Source organism: Olea europaea, chromosome 11 (genome assembly GCF_002742605.1).
Source record: "Olea europaea var. sylvestris chromosome 11, O_europaea_v1, whole genome shotgun sequence".
Taxonomy (NCBI): domain Eukaryota; kingdom Viridiplantae; phylum Streptophyta; class Magnoliopsida; order Lamiales; family Oleaceae; genus Olea; species Olea europaea.
This window is the reverse complement of record NC_036247.1, coordinates 4,096,201-4,114,003: the sequence shown is the minus strand read 5'-3', so window position 1 is coordinate 4,114,003 and position 17,803 is coordinate 4,096,201. Positions and strand designations below refer to the sequence as shown.

General features: G+C 34.0%; 2 protein-coding genes and 1 long non-coding RNA gene across 8 annotated transcripts; all 3 read left to right on the top strand.

The window, feature by feature from the left end:
- The first annotated feature begins 118 nt into the window (after positions 1–118).
- LOC111403046 lies at positions 119–2,379 on the top strand. Of its 3 annotated transcripts, none has more exons than XR_002704395.1 (3): positions 119–138; positions 790–943; positions 1,023–2,379. It is a non-coding gene; the product is annotated as an uncharacterized LOC111403046 (long non-coding RNA). The 3 variants fall into 3 exon arrangements; XR_002704394.1 differs by having other exon boundaries at positions 119–172; XR_002704393.1 differs by having other exon boundaries at positions 125–943.
- An 884-nt stretch (positions 2,380–3,263) lies between these two features.
- Positions 3,264–8,106, top strand: LOC111403044. 4 transcript variants are annotated; one of them, XM_023031393.1, is made up of 4 exons: positions 3,264–3,403; positions 3,898–5,640; positions 6,606–6,766; positions 6,862–8,106. In XM_023031393.1, exons 2-3 carry the CDS (start codon positions 4,008–4,010, stop codon positions 6,620–6,622), a joined length of 1,650 nt encoding a protein of 549 aa, XP_022887161.1. In that variant the 5' UTR covers positions 3,264–3,403; positions 3,898–4,007; the 3' UTR covers positions 6,623–6,766; positions 6,862–8,106. The 4 variants fall into 4 exon arrangements, with proteins under 4 accessions (XP_022887161.1, XP_022887162.1, XP_022887159.1 ...); XM_023031394.1 differs by lacking the exons at positions 6,606–6,766; positions 6,862–8,106 and adding an exon at positions 6,180–6,593; XM_023031391.1 differs by lacking the exons at positions 6,606–6,766; positions 6,862–8,106 and having other exon boundaries at positions 3,898–5,865.
- A 6,451-nt stretch (positions 8,107–14,557) lies between these two features.
- LOC111403043 (wound-induced protein 1-like) lies at positions 14,558–15,422 on the top strand. The gene has a single exon (XM_023031390.1). It carries the CDS (start codon positions 14,573–14,575, stop codon positions 15,170–15,172), a length of 600 nt encoding a protein of 199 aa, XP_022887158.1. The 5' UTR covers positions 14,558–14,572; the 3' UTR covers positions 15,173–15,422.
- Positions 15,423–17,803: the final 2,381 nt, after the last annotated feature.

Below are 17,803 nucleotides of genomic sequence, written 5' to 3'. Positions count from 1 at the left end.
TTACGGAACACAACTGAGAGTTTGAATAGAAATTTTAGGAAACGGAACTTCTCATTGTTGTTGGGAATCTACTTATACATGCACAGCGAAATTTAAAATAATTTTCGATTCCCATCAAAATATCATCTGCTAGTTCGTGTAATCACCTTCTATGCATCTTTAACGTTTTAAGGTGCTTACTTGTTTTTTCCAATCTTTCAGTTTGCTTGATGTAAATTCCATGTGGGGTTTCCGTAGTCTCTTGGCATTTTTTTTATTTTATGGATTCATATAAAATTCTAGTAAACTCTTCTCATAACACATCTCATTTCTCTTTGTATACAATATATGACACATGTGGTTGTCTGTACTCTCTAACTCCCATTGTACCTCTGTCCCCCATTGAAGTTGGCAGCAAACAAAAAAAATCTTAAATAAAAAAAGAGATCAGCCACATTTAGTGCATAGTTATTGATAATCTCCTCGTCACTTGTCAACCTACGTATCCATCTCATGAACTTGTACTACTTAGCCTCTCACCGATTTCATGTATAAATTATATTTATTATATTTATCTTTGCAATGGGTTTTTTTAGTAATTAATCTGTTTTCCATGTCGATACATATGCTCAATTACGAATTTCATTCTTTGGTTATGGATGCAGAGAAAAAGGACTGGACCCAAAATATATACTCATTACAAATGCTTGTCTAATTTGATGTTTTTATTCAGTTTGACTTACATCATGATTGATAAATGTTTCGAGTGCGTGCTGAAAACTAATGTGTCAAGTGTCGACTTTTTCTCAGATATCCAAAAGCAATTGAGATTTATGAAGAGATAGCACAGCAATCGCTCAGTAACAACTTGTTGAAGTATGGAGTTAAAGTTCTTAAGGCTGGCATTTGCCAGCTCTGCAAGAGTGATGTTGTTGCAATCAACAATGCTTTAGAGCGGTATCAGGTATTACTGTTGTTTTTATCCAGATCTGCCCCATTTCTTTGCACATGCTAAGGATATGCATTTGGATTTTCTCTTGTAGAAATTGGATCCTACACTTTCAGGAACACATGAAATTGCTAGCGGTATGTTGCAGATCACTAGCATGTCTCTAAATTTTCCGTTTTCACATCTTTATGTTTTGTTTTTCCTTCTTAATGGGAATGCATGTTGTCCAGTTATTTATTAATGAGTTTTTTGTATTGTTTAAACTACTCGTGTGGTTTTTTATTGCTTTTTATAATCTTTCAGCCGGTATGTTTGCAAATGAACTGGTAATATATTAATATGATAAATTGATAGGTGAACATTTATAGTATACATTGATCATAGGATCTAGCTGTTGCTATTGATGAGGAAGATATTGACAAGTATACTGGCGCTATCAAGGAATCCGATAGCATGACCCGGCTGGTAATTGTGTTAAGCTGTCTAATTTATACTTTGAACTTGCATTCAAATCTCAAGTTGTGAATTTGAATTTAGTTGCAAAACTTTCTCTGAATTCTTGTTGCCAGTTAACCTTAAAATCAGCTTTTTGTGTATATTGACTGTAAGTCCCAATATTACTAGATCATCATGTGTTGTAAATGAGATTTCAGCAAGAAAGGCAAACTTCTTGTTGAACCACAGATACTTTTAACTATTCTCTTTTCTAAATTTTTTTTTATGTTATGAAGGAAAGGCTTGGGAAATGTGATGATAGGGAGAATAAAAAGAAAAGAAGGTGCTGGCTTTGATTGGTGCCCAAGTGTGAAATAATTCAGCAATAAAATTTGCTACTCATTCCCATGGGGTGTTTTCTACCGAGTTTTGGCATTCAAGTTCCATTAGTCACTGATAAAGCCAACATTTTACCAGCATCCCGTTCTGATTTATCAGCTGAATTTTTTTCTCTGCTTTGGCAGTAACATAATTATACTGTATTTCTCCTCTCTTACACTGGATCGTAGGATGCTTGGAAGACGACTCGTCTATTGAAGGTGAAGGAAGCCTTGAAGGCCACAGAACTCGAGGAGGATGATCTGACTTAAAATTGCTCTCTATTGGATATCGTTACTTCCCACACTTGCTACTGATGATTTTGTGATGGAAAATTCTTGTGGTAATATTCAGGTGGGCCCCCTCCATGTGAGGAGGAGGAGGACACCCTTATGTACCAAGTTTGATGTACCCATAGACCAACCCTTTTGTGATTGATGGTTGTCTATTATGAATTTATATCTGGTGACGTCCCACCATGATAATGATTTATCAGTATTATTGAAGAGCTGAAAAGCGAAGATACATCATTAATTTTCTTTATTGCTTTGGATCAATTTGTTTGTAAATTGTTCACAGGAATAATTGCAATTGTGGTCCTCAACTTATAGCTTATATGGCAAATTTGTCTTTAACTTTTCAATTTTCTCACATCATGGTGGTTTGCTGAGTGGAGGCCATGTATAAGCCACGTAGGAATAAAGGCACCACGTAAGACAGATCTACACTTCACTACGAGCCATGGGTGCCTCTCTGAAGCCAACGAATGTCGTCGAGGTATGGGGGCGCTTTGCTAGGATAAAGAACGCATTTATAGAGGTTTGTAAGGTTGTACGTCCAATTTGCAAGGGATGGCCTAAAAAGGTGTGTTGGTAAATTGGTAATGCATAGGTGGATAGGAAGATGAAAATAAATTATATGACAGTGTCGTTCAACTTTGAAGGTGAATAATTTTGATTCACCTTATTGTTGAATAAATATGTAACCCTCAAATTTTTTACTTTTTATACATAAATTGTGTGAATAGCTGTAATGAAAAATAAATAAAAAAGAAAAAGAAAAAATATGGATTTACAGCTTATGGTTGTCATTTAGCCTTTTGTCCAAAGCTTTCTTTTCCCTCTTAGAGAGACAATTTAAACTTTCGAGAGGATTTTTTTGTTTATCTTTTATATTTTTTTCTCTCTGTTTTTAAATTTTAGTTAAAAATAAAGGTAAAATCATATTAAATAAAAGTCTGACCATTAATACATAAAACCTTACTTAAATAAATAAAGGGAAATGCTTGCTCTACAGGCTCCTCACATGTTGGGTAGGAGGGTGGGTGATTATTTTGAAAAAAAAAAAAAAAAAAATTACCCCGCCCCCATAATGTGTGTGGCCTGTACAGGCAGCAGAATCCATAAATAAAAGGTTAGAACGCATTTGTAGAAAATTAAACAGATCAGGGACTTTCACTGAAATTATCCCTGTCTTCGACGACCTTTTTCTACTTTTGAAGTTAGGTTAGGCAAAAAATAAATAAATAAATAATGGAAAAATCCAACTTGGTGTACCTTCCTCTTTGACAGAGGCTTTGCTGTGAATGGATGGAAAAAACGGATGAACAGCTCAGAGTTTTAAAAGTCTTTGTTAAACATATCGGCATCCCGCTTGGTTTTTGTAAGTTTTCATCTGTTACTTTTGGATCTTTCTTTTTTTTTTTTGCTTAATTTGTTTATTATGCGTTGGAGTTAATTTGAACATTTCTTTATGGCGTGCCATGGGCTATCAAGAATCTTTGATTCTTATTTGTTAATATTTTCATGGACCGGCAAAAAATTATGGTTTCACCAGACTGCTGTTAAATTTTCATTTTTATCATCTTTCTGTTCTTTGGTTACTTCTATTTAGAGTTTTTAAAAGAATGTTTCCTGGATTAACAATTGGACTTAAATGTTTCCTGGATTAACAATTGGACTTTCCTCAATTATTTGTGTAATGCTTCTGAGTTTTAGATTTCTTCTTCTATTACAATAAAGTTCCATAATTGTTGGATCATAGATTCATTAAATATTTTACAGGGATTTTGAGTGTTTTCTTGTGGTGTAATTGACTGGAAGATAATTTTTTTAAGACATGCGAGGATTGATTGACGTTGGTTTTCAATTTTACAGCTGTGTGATATTTGATTGTCCTTCAGTCAGGCGAAGAAACTATTGAAAATGATTGTGTAACATAAAAGTTCATTAACTTTCTGAGAATAAAGCACCACCGTGAAAGCAATATGGTTTCAAGTAATAATGGTGAGAATAGTGGTGGAGGTAAGGAATCTCCTGGTACTAAAGTCAAAGGTAATGTCGATCTGCACGTCTCAACATCACAAAGGGGTCTTATAAATGAAGAAAATTCAAGAAATGGGTTAAATGATGGTTTATCAGCTCTTTCCAAAAGGCTAAGATTCCTTAAGTTTGGTAATTTGTCTTCTCCATCAGCCAAATTTCAGCGTATAGCTGAGGAGAGGGATGAACTCTCACGCAATGTACCTTCTGCTACCACCCTTCACATCCGTGAACGTGTTAATAGGATTTTCTCTCAGAAAATTGATTGGACTTCTCTTGGGAAAATTTGCAAAGAATGGATAAGGAATCCCATGAATTTGGCTCTTTTTATCTGGATTACTTGTGTTGCTGTTTCTGGTGCTATTCTGTTTATGGTTATGGTTGGAATGTTGAACCATGCCATACCAAAGAAGTCTCAACGAGATACTTGGTTTGAAGTCAATAATCAAATTCTCAATGCACTGTTCACCCTCATGTGTTTATACCAACACCCAATACGAATATATCACCTAGCACTATTATTCAGATGGAGGCCAGAAGATGTTTTAAAGCTCAGGAAAGTTTACTGCAAGAATGGCACCTATAAACCCCATGAGTGGGCACACATGATGGTGGTTGTGGCTCTATTCAACCTAAACTGTTTTGCTCAGTATGCATTATGTGGTCTCAACTTGGGATACAGGAGATCTAAACGACCAGCTATTGGGGTGGGAATATGCATCTCTGTTGCGATTGGTGCCCCTGCAATTGCTGGTATTTACACCATGCTTAGTCCACTTGGGAAAGACTATGAGACTGAGTTGGATGAAGAAGCACAACTTCCGGTTACCACTGATGGAAGTAGCCGACCAGATCAACTGAGGAGGCAATCATTTCAAAAAAGATTTTCATTTGCATTGAGAGATGAGGAAAGAAACATCGTGAGTAGACCTCTGTGGAGTGGAGGTATTCTTGATTTTTGGGATGATATTTCCTTAGCTTATCTATCACTATTTTGTAGCTTCTGTGTTTTTGGATGGAATATGGAGAGACTTGGGTTCGGTAACATGTATGTTCACATTGTTACTTTTCTTCTATTTTGTATGGCTCCTTTTTGGATTTTCAACCTGGCTGCCGTTAATATAGACAGTGATACTGCCAGGGCAGCATTAAGTGTTGCCGGTATTTTCCTTTGCATATTTGGGCTACTGTATGGTGGTTTTTGGAGGATTCAGATGAGAAAGACATTTAATTTGCCCCCATATAACTTTTGTTTTGGTAAACCAGCTGTCAGTGACTTTGTTCTGTGGCTTTGCTGCTGTTGGTGTTCTCTAGCTCAGGAAGTACGGACAGGTAATTCATATGCTATTGTGGAGGATAAGTTCTGCTGGAGAAAAGGTGACCAATTGCCAATGTCTCCTTTGCCCCACGAAGATCGGGAATTTCAGTTTAGGTCCAGCCCGAGTTCTCCTCTAGGTTACAGCTCCTCTCCATCTCATATAATGAAAGCTAACACCCCAAGTCCTAGCCACTTTCCGAAGGAATACTACAGTCCACAGAGGCAGCTTTCTTTAATTGAAGAAGAATCTCATAGACAAGGTAAAGATGAAACGATGACACCACCTACACCTTCCGTAATAAAAAGAGAAGAGATTTGACAAAACAATTTGAAATGTTATTGTGATTTGTAACATGAATACAAACAGTCTAGGCATGTAATTTATTGATTTTTAGGTGTATCCATATACAAGTCATACTTCTGTAATTTTTCCTTGGATTGCTTATGAATATTAATGTTGTTAGTGCCTTGTTTTTCTTTTGATATCTCTTTTTCTTCCATTTGATAGATAAATGCATTACGGGGTATAAAGTTTTTGTATCTGGTTTTGCAGGTTTGCATGTATGTTTTTAATCTTTATATTTGTATATTTCAGTTTTCTTTTTTGTATTATTTGGTTTCTTTTTGAGTTCATTTTTTTCCACTGAAATGGAAACACTTATTAATTTAGCATAAAATTAAAATCTGGGATTAACAGATCTCCTGACACATTTTTCATTTTCAATTAATTGAACATTACTTGCTCAAACCTTCGTCTGCTGAATCTTCTTAGAAATTCCTTATCTTGTTTGCAACTTAGGATAAAATGTAGGAACAATTGGAAGGAATCCTCAGTTTATCAGTATGCTTCACGCAAACAATAATGGATGAGAATTTATTCAGTCTTTCGCGGCCTAGGATCAGAAATCAAGGGGGTACTCAAAATTTGCCAGTCAATAGCATGTGGGAATAGATTTGAGAATTGGGTCTCACTTTCCTTCTTTGTACTTTGAAGACACGGAATGGGTGAAGCATGGTATTTTGATTTACTAATTGTACTGCTATAGGGATGTTGAAGATTTCTTTGAATATTTTTGGATTGCTACTTGAGCCTCAGATCAGATGAGTACAATATTTGTTCCAATTGCAAGAGCACAGCAGCAACCGGAAGTGTGAAGTGACCTATTTAACATGTGAACCTGCTGATGCGCTTCTTTTGGTACTTATATTATCTCGTTTTGTGTAGTTCATGCCATTGCCTGAAGCAAAATGGTCCATAGAAGATCACTGCCTATATACTTGGTGGAATAAATTTTCCAAGGATCAGGACATGGCGCATGGCAAGTTTTTGCCCATCTGTTGATACATTCGTTGGCATTATTCTCGAGAGATGATTGAACAGAGAAGGTGAAATTTGAGATCCCGTATGGAAGCTTTACGGAACTTTTGCTACTCCCTTGTTCATTTATTTATAGTTTTTATACCATTTTTCCCTGGTGCAGATTATCTCAGTCAGACGTGGGGGTGTCCAAGTAAATAATAGATCTCATTGACTCAAATTCAATGCAAAAACCGGTAACAATCAGTAATTCTTTGTGGTTGGCAACATTAACTGCAATTTTGGGGAAGCAGTGTCAAGTATGCTTGAAGATGTTATGGCTCAAAATTGTCCTCTGCATTACTTGGGCATCGTTTATTTGGTACATTTATACATGCCTACATTTGACTGTACTTATACATGCTTGGGATTAATTGTTAAGAATTTGCCTTGGTTATTACTTCATCCAAGTAAAATTAGAACGGACTTGCTATACTTCTCTTTCAATGTCTACTGCGAAATGGTGGGTCTGCTGACTGAAGGTCGTAGAGTATGTTCTTCAATGAAGACATAAGTTTTTCCGGCTGAAGGTTGTATATTCTGACATCTAACAACCTAAAGTATCAATTTCAGCACTTTGCATATAGTTTTACATCTAAGGGTTTTTCTTCTTCCGAGTAAACCACTTCAGCTGGGATAGGTGTTTTTAGGCTCCTATCCAATAGTGTAGTGGGAGGGTTGGGCGCAGTCCCCTACATGTATATTAATATAGAAATGAAGTACATGGAGGGGGATGTTGGGCCTTACCTCCTAACAAGAACATACAAAAGAGAACTTGTGAAATTTAAACAAGTACTCCTCCCATTGCATATTAAAGGAGCCGATTCTAAGCATGCAACACTTAGCTACTGATTATAAAGCCCCTAATTTGAAATTTCTTTTCCGGGATTCTTAAATGTGGAAGGTCAAGCGTATCAGTTCTTAGGGTACCCTTACCTTATCACTCAATGAGTTACTTTCACCACTGACTTGCTCTTAATCTGCAGCCATGTTTGGTTCTACCCCTTGGTTTCTGTCAACATTCTTCTAATGTCATCCAGTAAGCACACTGCTTCCCATAGCCCTGGTTACCTAGTCCTTATAGTGTTAACTAGACTTGATGAAACCTCTTCCACCTCTATCCTTTCTATCTTTTTTAGCTTACAAATGCTCAATCCCTTGTCGAATCTGCCATGAAGCTATTACAATTTGTCCTAAGGAGGCTTTGTGACACCCATAAGTAATCAACTTATACATCCTTCATTTGTTCTTTGCCATCTAATCAATACTATAATTTCCTGCTATGCTTTGATCTCCTTTCCAGCTTCTTTTCAATATTATCTCAGTCCGTACAAGCAATTTGATCAGACATTCCACCCTCCAAATTATCCTTTCCTCTGCCATGGCATACTTAAACAGGTTAAAGCATTTGCAAAACACTATCTTTGCTTCTTCTTTTTTTCTTTTTCTTTTTTTTTTGATTATTTTAGTTCTTATGTCGGAAGTTTATTTGCTTGCATTGCACTTGTGCTAAAATTGGTGGTAAGTGTGGATTTTGTGTTTACATTTCCTTTTCTCTCCTCCCAATTCATGTGGTGCAAAGTATTTAACGGTGTGTTCAGCAGATAGGCTTTGCAGGTGCATATTTATGCTGTTTTAGATGGTCACAGGTATACAGAGCCAGGACTTGAAAGAAAATGAAGTGAAGTTCGATGATAAACATCGAATTGGCTAATAGTTTCATGTTACATCTAGCAAGTGAATATTAGCCCCAGTTTGTCAACCATTATCCGGGAAATTAAAGAGTTTTGAATAGTATTATTTGGAGAATGTGTGGTTAAAAAATAAAGAAAATTTATTAGTTTGTGTGTATAATATTTTATTGTGTAAATGTGTGGTTAAGAATGATCAGATAGCATTCAATTTAAATTTTTGAAGGGGGCCAAACAGGCACTTACTCATAATCACCGTACCTTTAACATTGTTTCTTATCCATCAGTCAAAATCATTGGTAAAGTTAATTTCCTGCTATGCTTTGATCTCCTTTCCAGCTTCTTTTCAATATTATCTCAGTCCGTACAAGCAATTTGATCAGACATTCCACCCTCCAAATTATCCTTTCCTCTGCCATGGCATACTTAAACAGGTTAAAGCATTTGCAAAACACTATCTTTGCTTCTTCTTTTTTTCTTTTTCTTTTTTTGATTATTTTAGTTCTTCTGTCGGAAGTTTATTTGCTTGCATTGCACTTGTGCTAAAATTGGTGGTAAGTGTGGATTTTGTGTTTACATTTCCTTCTCTCTCCTCCCAATTCATGTGGTGCAAAGTATTTAACGGCGTGTTCAGCAGATAGGCTTTGCAGGTACATATTTATGCTGTTTTAGATAGTCACAGGTATACAGAGCCAGGACTTGAAAGAAAACGAAGTGAAGTTTGATGATAAACATCGAATTGGCGAATAGTTTCATGTTACATCTAGCAAGTGAATATTAGCCCTAGTTTGTCACCCATTATTTGGGAAATTAAAAAGTTTTGAATAGTATTGTTTGGAGAATGTGTGGTTAAAAAATAAAGAAATTTTATTAGTTTGTGTGTATAATATTTTATTGTGTAAATGTGTGGTTAAGAATGATCATATAACATTCAATTTAAATTTTTGAAGAGGGCCAAACAGGCACTTACTCATAATCACCGTACCTTTAACATTGTTTCTTATCCATCAGTCAAAATCATTGGCAAACTACATATTCTATTTACTATGCCATGAAAATCGTTAATTTTCATACGGAAGGAGACGAAGTGAGGATGAGAAATAATTCAGAAAAAAAATTTTAAGCTTCCGTGACTATTAAAAAGCAACATTAAAAGCACATTGACCATTGGAATTTTTTAAGTTACCAAATTGTGAAAAAGAAAAGCTAGTTTGGTGTTTAATTGTCTCTTCTTTGGATGTTTAGTGACCTTTCTCACTTTGTAAATTCTAATATGTAATTAGTGTGATCATAGTCATGTTTAAGCTATATTATATTATTGTTAGTTTACTGTAATTATTGATAGTCGACATGTATAATGGACATTCGAACGGTGTCACTTAGTATGAACATTATGAAATGCAAAAGAAGCCGAAAAAATAATTGCAATTAGTTATTAATGGTTGTTGAAAGATTTTACCGACCCTGCCGACCAGTGTCCTTTTATGTCTACTTCGTTAAAAGGGGGGAAAAAGGGGAAAAAAACATTCTTTAGGTCCGACAACTTTAACTTGTTTGTTTTCAATTGAATTGTTTAACTGTTATAGCCAACATTGTAGAATAATGTTACATTTGAAAGTGGATGGTTGAAGATTAGGTACCTATGTCAAATCAAGGCCGGTGAAACTGACACGTGTTAATAGCAGAGGCTCCACACGCCACGTCAGTACCACCGTTTACAAGCATAGTATCATTTAAATAAGTAAATTTGACTAATGAAGCTACATGTATAAAGTTGTGTTACAAAGTATGTTAGTAAAATTTAGGCCATTAATTTTAAATATTATTAATGGTTGTTGAAAGATTTTACCGACCCTGCCGACCAGTGTCCTTTTATGTCTACTTCGTTAAAAGGGGGGAAAAAGGGCAAAAAAACAATCTTTAGGTCCGACAACTTTAACTTGTTTGTTTTCAATTGAATTGTTTAACTGTTATAGCCAACATTGTAGAATAATGTTACATTTGAAAGTGGATGGTTGAAGATTAGGTACCTATGTCAAATCAAGGCCGGTGATACTGACACGTGCTACATAGCGGAGGCTCCACACGCCACGTCAGTACCACCGTTTACAAGCAACGTATCATTTAAATACGTAAATTTGACTAATAAAGCTGCATGTACAAAGTTGGGTTACAAAGTATGTTGGCAAAATCTAGGCTATTAATTTCAAATGATTTAAAAATCTTTTTTTGAAATAATTAGTGTGGATGTGATTTTGACATCCAACTTTATCAACCCTTTGTAAGTATAGCGCAACTCAAATTTGAGATGTCCTCGCATGTTCTTTACACGATTTATAAAAATCGTCAACATTATTGGAGGCTCCTCAACTTATTTTTATAACGTGACAATAATTTATGATGTATTGCTATTTTCCTTTTCAAAAATAGATATTCAACATTCAAAAATCAGTCGAAGCATGTTACAATTTTCACTAACGACCTGTCTCGTGAACTTTTTTTTTTTATCTCAAATTAAAATCTAACAAGAAATTCTTTTAAAAATAAAGAATCGTGATCACTTTTTTCAAACGGTCACGAAACAAATTTTCATTAAAAAATGATTAAATGTTGTCATTTTTTAAAAGAAAAATGGTTAATGATATTTTCTTTGTTTAAGTCACATTACAGTCCTCCTTTGAAGAAAATATTAAAATAATCTTGTGTTTGTGCTACAAATGAGAAATGAATTGTACTTGGGAGGGCATTGGTTTCTCGAAAACATTTTGAAGGATTAAATTTCTTAAATAAATCTACCAATCTTTATAAAAAAAATTTATTATATTTCATTATTCGAAACATAACATAAATTGATCCATCTTAGAACATTTAATATCAATTTGAGTTCCATATATTTGTGTTATGGATGGTTATCAAATATAGATAATTGTATTGACAATATAATTTTTGTTATCTGCACCACTTTTAATTGCAATGACGGTTTTCAATTTTTGTTCATTTTATACTTATGACTTTACTTTTTACGTCGCATTCATGTATTTAAGATTTTATCAATTAGTACATCTTGCCGCTAGTGAGCATTTTTGTTCAACATATTTTGTCACTTGTTTCACATGCAAAACAAAATACTTTGTAGAACTTTTATATTATTGGCCGAATTATCCTAACAAAATTTCATTTTCAAGGCAAATGTCTCGACAAAGCAGCAGATTATAAATATGAGCCTAATTCACTGTCAAGCCATGAAGAAAAATATTTCACAGTATTGTTGACAGTCCTTTCACATAGGGGAGTGAGACCTGCAAAGAAAATAATCGCGGCCCCACATTTTGTGAAAGAGTTGTTAAACAAAGTGTACAACATGTGCTCTCTCACAAAAAGTAGGGGATGTGATTAAAATAATCGCGAGCCCCACTCTCCCACGAGATTGGGATTGTCAGCAATGCTATGAAATAAACTGTACATGTAGCATAATTCACAAATTGTTTCAAAATCTCTCTCCCTTCTTGAGAGAAACAAAGTTGAATCGATTTTTCATTTCCTAATTCTTACTCGGAAGAAGACAGATAAATGATCTATTTGAATTGAATTTATTTTACGATTTTTTCCCCTTAATCCTAGGCTCATTTTTCTAAAAACTATTAAAGGATTCATACGTGGAGATAGTCTCAGAGATGTTTATATTTTAACTTAATTCTTATCCCTTCAACTCCCTCTTTTTTGTAGGGTCGTGATAGTATGATTGGATTTCACTCCTTCTCATTATAGCTGTTTGGAATTAGCTATTCTCAAGGTGCGCTACCCTTTTTTTTTTTAATCTATGGGTAATTAATGTCGTAGCAATTAATTAATTAATTATGAATAATGCTTCTATTTAGTACTCATTCGTTCAATAAAGATATTAGTATTTCTTTTTTCACACCGATTAAAAAAATTTAGTAAATGTATTTGAAATAATAAATTCTACTATCATTTTTCATAATATACCCCTATATCAATGCAATCAATATTCGAGATAATTAGACTATCTTGGTACTAATCATTGTTTAATGCAAGATTCGAGATAATTAACATTCCAAAATCGTCCAATACAAATGCAAAAGAATAAATGTTATGGAATATGAAATGCTTTTTCGGTATTTTAAAAATTGTTGTTCTTACTACAATTGAATGGTGGAGTAATTTATATATGTGAAATAAAGCACATTAAATAGGGGCATATTAAAAAATTAATATATTAACTACATTCTGAAATAAGAAATATGACTATAATTTCGGATAAAAAATGAGTAATGCTATTCATAATCGTCCATTGTGGTAATCGTTCTACCTGCATCTTACATGGCAGTTGGTGATTTGTTGTATTAATGCGATAATTTTTTTCTTGCTTTTTATATCAAATCACTAATCGCCACATGTATGTCACGTAGGACGAATGCGAATGTGAGCGACTAAAAATAACGTTTATCTTTATGAGACGGAAGGAGTATCAATCTATTTGAATAACAACTTGCCTATTGGGCTTTCACTCTAACTTATCCCAAAACGGCAAAAATTATTTTTATCATAAGTATGAATATACATACTGAAGATGCAATGAAAACGAAATAATAGTGTTGAGAATTAAGACAAATTTTATTATTGTTCGAAGAAATTAGCAACACAATAAAAAGTATCAATGTTATCGGAATCGAATTGGACTGACCAGTTCAATCGAGAAAATCGAGAACCGGCCTCTAAAACGGTCTGATTATTATATATTAGCCAAAATTTGAAAAACCAATAAATAAACCAATGAAACGGCCAGTTAACCGTAAAACAAAAACCCGGTCACGAATTTTTACCGATTATTTAAGGTTTTTCGTTTTTCATTTTCTTTAACAAAAATGATGGGGCCACTTTCCATGGCAAGCCCAGCTATGATTTCAGCTAAAGGATTGCTTCTTTTAAGAGCAACTCCTCATCCATATTTCTTTCCATCATCTGATGTCGGATAAGTATCATAGCCGTCGGATAAGTATCATAGCCACAGTGCCCACTAATGGATAAAACCTACAGTGCATTGCCAATTGAAATATTAAATTATTACTTAATTATTTACTTCATTCTATAATAGCATGGATTTAAATCATGGATCCCAAAGTACAAACAATTTCAATGGACAAAGTATATTATTTTGGACATATTAATGATTGGTTTATGAAATTTTAGAATAAACTATATGATAATAAGTCTAATTGACAAACATGAATTTATATTTACTTTGAATTAGTAGTACTAATTTTTATTTTTATTTTAAAAAAATTATTTTATTGTTTGTGCGTATTTATTTACTTAATTTTAGCATCCGGTTCAGCCCTAGTTCGACTCCGATTTGATCCTTTGACCCTATTCTTTTCCGGGTCAATTTTTAAAGCATTGAAAATTATACAAGTAAGACGAAAATATTGAATTTCATTCACCCAAACTTTCCAAATATAGTAGGAAAATACCATAAATTTTATTACACTTACCAACTTCTACTCTTTAACTATCCACAAGAAGATCAAGAAAAATCAGGGGACTAAGCTTACAATTTGTTCTCACAAAAACTCTCCGATAATGTAAAAATAAGCCGAATTTACTATTAGTCTGTAGATGAACATGATCGATTTAGATCAATTTTATAACCATGAAGATACAAATAATATGAATAATGTTTTTCATGGTGAGAACTATCGATAATTACATTACGTGACATACATGTGGCTCTGCGTACGTGCCACGACTACCAATTATCCTCATTATGAATAACATTATTCAAATAATATATCTTGCAAACATAACTTCATGGAGCCACCACAATCAACTTAAGTGGCAAGCATTACTAGCAATGTTTGTTGATTGCAAGAATCACATTGTGTTGTCAAATAATGTTATTTATAGTGAACATTGTCGATAATTATCTTATGTGACAATTTATTATTAGTCCTTACAATAGTATTATTGTGGTCAAAATTAAAATAAATTAGCTTAAAAATCCGTCAAGACTACAAAAAAAAGTAATGAAACCAAACACATCTTGCCACGTAATCAAATGCAAAACAATGTTCGACATTTATGAATTCCCAATTCTACCCTTGTCAGTCCATCTAAATCACAAACATGCCCCCCATAGTACCTATATATACACTCCTCCTCTCCTATTTCATTTCCCAGCAACTTAACTCCTTCCCTTTTCAATTACTTCACTGCAATTTATTTGCTTCCTTTCAGGAACTGGCTAACCCTCAAAAAACTCTGGAGGAGACCCAAAACGAAGGGGTGGTGATCGCCCTATATGATGCCTTAAAAATACACGACGCTGAGGCAGTCCAGAAGATTCTGGCCCCGGATCTTGAGTGGTGGTTCCATGGCCCGCCTTCCCACCAGTTTTTAATGCGCTTGCTCACCGGCTCTGCCGAAGAAGATACCGACACCAGCTTCACTTTCCTCCCCCACCGCATCTCCGCCTTTGGCTCGACGGTGCTCGTTGAGGGTTTCGATCAGACCCGTACCATTGCCTGGGTTCACGCTTGGACTGTGGATGGGATAATCACTCAGGTCAGAGAGTATTTCAATACCTCCCTGACTGTTACGCGCTTTGGAAAGACAGACAAATCGGATTACAGCAGTATAACGTCACTCCATTGCCCTTCGCTGTGGGAGAGTAGTCTCCCCAATCGGGTCGGAAAATCTGTCCCGGGTCTTGTTCTTGCTATATAAAGATTACCTAGACGAATAAATTAGTGTTGGGTCTTGTTTATTTTCTCATTTTGCATGGGCTGAGGGAGCACCGTTTGATCTTATATCCCGGGGATGTGAGATTTTCAACGGTTGGGTTTGATTTGGGGAGTTTGATTTGTGTGTGTGTTGGCTGTTGTTGGAAGGGGACCCACGATGACTGGGCGATCCTTCGACTTTGATCATGTGTGTGTTTTGTTTGCAATAAAAAAGTTCTCGTGTGATTTGCAAATGGATGCGTTCATATTTCTTGACTCTACACGTTCGACGATGCGAATTATATTAGACCGTTTAAAAATTCGACTTTGGCACGACGGCCCAGGATCTCCGGTCGCCCTCCAAGTTGGTTTTAATTTTTTTTATTGATTAAAATACTATTGAGTCCAATGGTTGTCCCGCACGAAAACTCTGCTTTGCTCGATAGACGTGTCCTAATCATATTAGTTAATTAAGCTAAGCTGATTGGTTATCAACTTAGGAATACTCATTATAATTAAAGAAGAAGTTAAACAGTCAATTAAGATGATAAGATCACAAGATTGGGATTGGAAATTTCAACGGATTTAAACAGAGTAGCCATCAGCCATTAGAGAATTTAATTAAAACATCTTTGATCATTTTGCTCGTCAGCATCAATTGATATAGGAGTTAACTTTTTAATACATCACAAGCTGCTTATCATTTTTATCTTTCACGTTATTCATTCTTTGCATATTGAGCTCCCGTTTGTTTCTCATTATTTTCTCACTAAAATGAAAAATATGATCGTTATCCATCACATCAAACTATCAAATTTGAATTTTTATCCTTTGTGTGGGGCTCGTAACGACTATATTTTTCATTCTCATTTTTGAAAAAATGGGAAACAAACGGGGCTTGAATCTTTATAACCTTTTCACATTCTTTTTATTATTTGACCAAGAAGGCATGAATTAAATTTGTAGAAAATATTAACTAGGGGAAAAATAAGAGATATTATAAAATATAAAGACAATTTAGTGAAGACAAAAGAGAATATTGTAAGGATATTCACACATATTGTGGATAGTTTTTTTCCGGTGCCAATTTATAGGCTTATGGAATCTTCCAAAATTAATAGAATACTTCATATTCCCCTTTGTTCTATAAAGATAAAACTTTCTTCTTCTTTTTTTCATTTGTCTCAAATTATTGATCACTTTCTTTGTTGAGAGTGTAGTTGATTTTTTTAATGTGCTTTGTTATTAATAAATATGAATTGATCCTATTTAAACTATTAATCAATTAGGTTATATTAGAAAAAAAATATAAGTAAAATTTAATTCCAACTATATCAATTATATTTTTTTTAATCTATGTAACAATGAAAGCAAGTCCATCTTTATGGGATAGATTACATAAGGATTATCATATATCGATGAAAAACAATACATTGCATGCACGAAAGACTCGGCTCGTGTTTGGTTTTGATTAAAATCTGATTTTAATTCAAGTCAAAGTCAAATAATCAATATTAATGACATCTTTCATGGATCCTACAACTTTTCAACCACACATTTCAAAAACTTCTATCACAATCTATTAAAAAATCTAATTTTAATCACCGCCAAACATCCTCTCAATATATTATATCATTTTTGTATGTGTTCACATTAAATGAAATTGAAGGGTTCCGGTTCAATGAATTTATAAGGATGGTACTAGTAGAATGTCTAAATATAAGATAAAATCGTTCACAAATTGATTTTCATTTCATTGGACTTTTAATGCATTAAATTAAGATAAATATAACCAATAAATATTGTATTAGATAGTTTTCTTCCATCTTATTGCGTCCAAATGTCAAACAAGACGGAAAAATATTACGTGCATCTATCTATGTGATAATCATGCACAAAATAAGAAACAAAATTTTAATGGGTAATTTCATTTGTTGTCACGTGCCTTTTAGACAAAACTAGACTTTAATTATCTTAGTTGGATTTTTAACCATCAATTCAATTTCATACTCCCTCCGTCCAATTTATATAGGTTGATTTTGTTTTTCACATAGATTAAGAAATTTTATTTAATGTTAATTAGAAAAGTAATTTTTGCCGAAAACTTTCATAGTCTACCCTTATTTATATTTGTACAATTTCAAGTTTAAGTGGAGAAAATTGGTTATAACTAAGCAAATTAAATAAGGATATACTAGTTAACAAACAAAACAAAATATTCTCGAATAAAGAAACATAATTATCTAATTGGGACAAAAAAAGAAGAAGGAAAATCGGCCTATGTACATCGGATTGAGGGAGTATTTCACTATCCCTTCACATGTTGTCTCCTAAATTGATAAAATTTATTGAACTGAAAGTTATACCGCAACGCATGCATCTTATATGTAATGGTTGTATGGCACGCCAATCTACTATTATACCACATTATATATAAAAGTTTTATAATAAAAAAAAAAATGCACTCTATCATTTTTATCTAAAGACATTGTTGTAATCTTCATTTTACCAGTTCATTACTAGGGTTGGATGTTTTGATTACGTGAAAGATAGTTACTAAATGACTATCAACCAAGCAATTTTCAATGTGTGATGAAGTCACTCGTGGATTTTTAGTGGAGGCAATGGGTCAACT

Bases quoted from the DNA above. Each gene is read 5' to 3' on its own strand.
- LOC111403044 (XM_023031391.1), top strand. From the start codon at position 4,008: ATGGTTTCAAGTAATAATGGTGAGAATAGTGGTGGAGGTAAGGAATCT.
- LOC111403043 (XM_023031390.1), top strand. From the start codon at position 14,573: ATGCCCCCCATAGTACCTATATATACACTCCTCCTCTCCTATTTCATT.